This window comes from Cyprinodon variegatus, unplaced genomic scaffold (assembly GCF_000732505.1).
Source record: "Cyprinodon variegatus isolate N-32 unplaced genomic scaffold, C_variegatus-1.0 Scaffold730, whole genome shotgun sequence".
NCBI classification, from domain to species: domain Eukaryota; kingdom Metazoa; phylum Chordata; class Actinopteri; order Cyprinodontiformes; family Cyprinodontidae; genus Cyprinodon; species Cyprinodon variegatus.
In genome coordinates this window covers 268900-271627 of record NW_015151183.1, presented here as the reverse complement: position 1 = coordinate 271627, position 2728 = coordinate 268900, and the positions used below count along the sequence as shown (strand labels likewise).

The window sequence follows — 2728 nt, the reverse complement described above, 5'->3', positions numbered from 1 at the left end:
TAGATACTATCGCTGAAGTAAAGTAGTATTATTTAATCTGACATGTGCTCTGTGTTACCTGAAGATAAGAATGTGGGCTTTCTGTATGGAAGTGAATCTCTAAGTACCTGGAACCAAGCACCTGTAGTTGTTTGTGAGCATGCACTTGTGCATGTAAAGTTTATCCAAAGAAAAAAAGCTTAATAGTGGTTGTGAAGAGCCGAAGAGGCTCCCCCCGAGCGCCAGGAGACCCAAAGCCCCAGACACCCAAAGTGACCCCAAGAGCAAAGGCGCCAAGGAGGAGCCAACCCAGGAAATCAGACATCCACCAAGGGAGGAGCCGTGGGGATGAGTCCGCGGGCTCCACCGGCAGCCAGTCACCCCGAAGTGAATCCGGCCATGGGCCCCAGGGATCCGGGGCCTCAGGGTTGCCCCAACCACCAGGTCCACCCCCAAACCCCGAGCTCCACCAGTGCACCAGCGAGCCCAGGTGCCAGCCAGCGGAGGTAGAGCAGGACGGGGGAAATGGGCTCCTCACTTGGCGCAGATTTGAGATGTGCTTGGGAGAGGAAGCAGTTCAGAACCCAACCTGGGGAAAAAACAAAACTCAGTCTCAATCACGCCTTACCACCTTAGTGTCCCAACTCACACCTCACAGACTTTGTAGAGATGAGCCAAAAAAGAAAAAACGCGAACGCACATTCACACATAACACTCACATCCAATAATACCAGGACCAAACACCTGGCGGCACCGATGGTTGGTCCCGGGATTATCGAATGACCCAATGAGTGAACCTGAAAGCCACATGAGGGGGAGGGGAGCGGTGACACTGCCACACCAACCCATCTCATTCCTGCATCGGGTTCGGCCCCCCACCCCGCACCCGGACCAGACCACCCCCAGCAAAAGCTGCCCCGGTATCGGCGCCCACATGCCCCGCACAGGCCACCCAACCAGAGCCCCCCCACCCCCCCCTAACTAATTCACCCAGCCACTTCCTCTCCACAATTGCTACATGCCCCTCCCTCCATCCTCCTTTGGGGAGAACAGAAGTGACAGCCCCGGCACCGGCAGGCAACCCAGGCCCCTCAGCAGCCCCCCACCAAGACCATGGACAGGTGGCTCGCTCTTCCTCCATGCCCCAGACTCCGAGTGGCAGCTGGAGAACAGGGGTGTGAGAAGACCCTGATCCTCCCTACGCCTGCTCGAATGTGTTGTTGTGTGTTGCTCTCAAGTGTAATTAAAACTGGGAGTACCAAAAGGGGGTGTCCAGCACAGTCCACCCCCCCTCCGGAAGACAGGCGGTACCCAATCGACAACCCAGAACCTTCAATGTCTACATGCGGGAGGGGGTGGGGGGAGCTGACCGTGGTGAGGCCCATAAAATAAGCCCCCCCGGGTGGCCTTGACCCCTACCCCCCAGAAAATGCCCTACATAGATGTGTGTTGTGAAAATGTTGTAGATGGAAGTGTCTAAAATGCAAAATAAAATTGGGGTGGGGGACATCATCAGAAGGTGTGATGGAGGAGTGTGATGGAGGAGGCAGAGGGAGGATTTCGGGGATGAGGAGCAAAGGACTGGGGTGCTTACTGCACTCCCAGGGAGCCAGCTCCCCCACTGACTACAATAGGCACCCCCGTTCACCCAGTGCCCCACCAGTCTCACCACCATAGCCTGGGGGCCAGGGACCGGCAGCAGGACCCCCCAGCCAGCCGGGCACAGGGCCGACACTATCACCCACCGCCCATCCTGTCCATTCACAAAAAAAAAAAAGTAAATAAATAAACGATAATTATAATTGAAATAAATACATAAATAAGGAGGGTGGGAAACCCCGGCCGGCCAGTCCAATCACAACACACAGAGCCCCCACCCCGAACGAAGCCCCACCAGGGGACGGCCCGGACCAGGACCGAAACAGGGAGCCACACCCGAAGCCCTTCTAAAATCCTCTTCCCTCCATCACCACCCCCTGCATCCCCTCCGGAGATGTGATCCCTCCCCTACATTAACATTCAAACCACTCACCATACAAGCGACAAAAGACATCCAGGCCGAGATCATTCCCACTCCCCCTCCCTCCCCTTCCCCCACTAGCAGAGTGCAAACCCCTGAAGGGGTAAGCATCTGCCATAGGTGTTAATCTCCATGCCCCCCCAGCCCAACAGGCCCTGAGGCACCCCAGCACAGACAGCCGGGCGTACACCGGCCCAGACCCTAAGCAGCATTCCCCACAGAACCCGAAGCCCCACCGGGGCCCCCGCCCGAGGGCAATGCGCCCCAGGGATCCTAGACCCCCGAACCCACCCGGACCCACCCAGCAGCAGCACAGGTACCAGGCCACTAGCCCACGTCTGCCACCACGGAACCCCCCAAGAGCACCACATGCGGCTGCCGTAGGACCCCCCCGAGGCACCCCAAGCCCCGCCCCGATGGGGGCAACAGACCCCAGGGCTAGACCCGCCAGGCACCCCGCTCTGAGCGCCCCCCCGCGCCCCATAGGACGCGCCCCACAGCCCCCCCACTACACTAAGTGATGGAGCCGATCAAGGGAGCCCAGAGAGATCGGTCTGATGGGGATGCAGATGCTGTCTCAAGATTAATATGATCCAACAACAGATCTCTGTACTGATTGATGGTGAGTTTATCTTTACTTTTCCAATTCATGAGGATAGTTTTCTTTGCGATGCATAACGCAGTGAAAGCCATGCAAACTGATTTTTTTTCCATAGAGCTGCCCTCAAA

General features: G+C 57.3%; 1 protein-coding gene across 1 annotated transcript; it reads left to right on the top strand.

Moving 5' to 3' along the window:
• Positions 1-327: 327 nt before the first annotated feature.
• Positions 328-2520, top strand: LOC107097870 (proline-rich protein 2-like). Its single transcript, XM_015395197.1, has 3 exons — positions 328-485; positions 1033-1154; positions 2144-2520. The coding sequence occupies exons 1-3, from the start codon at positions 328-330 to the stop codon at positions 2518-2520; spliced, it is 657 nt and encodes a 218-aa protein (XP_015250683.1).
• The last annotated feature ends 208 nt before the right edge of the window (positions 2521-2728 follow it).

Bases quoted from the DNA above. Each gene is read 5' to 3' on its own strand.
- LOC107097870 (XM_015395197.1), top strand. From the start codon at position 328: ATGAGTCCGCGGGCTCCACCGGCAGCCAGTCACCCCGAAGTGAATCCG. The intron at 486-1,032 runs GTAGAGCAGGAC...TGGGGAGAACAG, and splicing joins CCAGGTGCCAGCCAGCGGAG to AAGTGACAGCCCCGGCACCG. The intron at 1,155-2,143 runs GTGTGAGAAGAC...ATGCCCCCCCAG, and splicing joins GTGGCAGCTGGAGAACAGGG to CCCAACAGGCCCTGAGGCAC.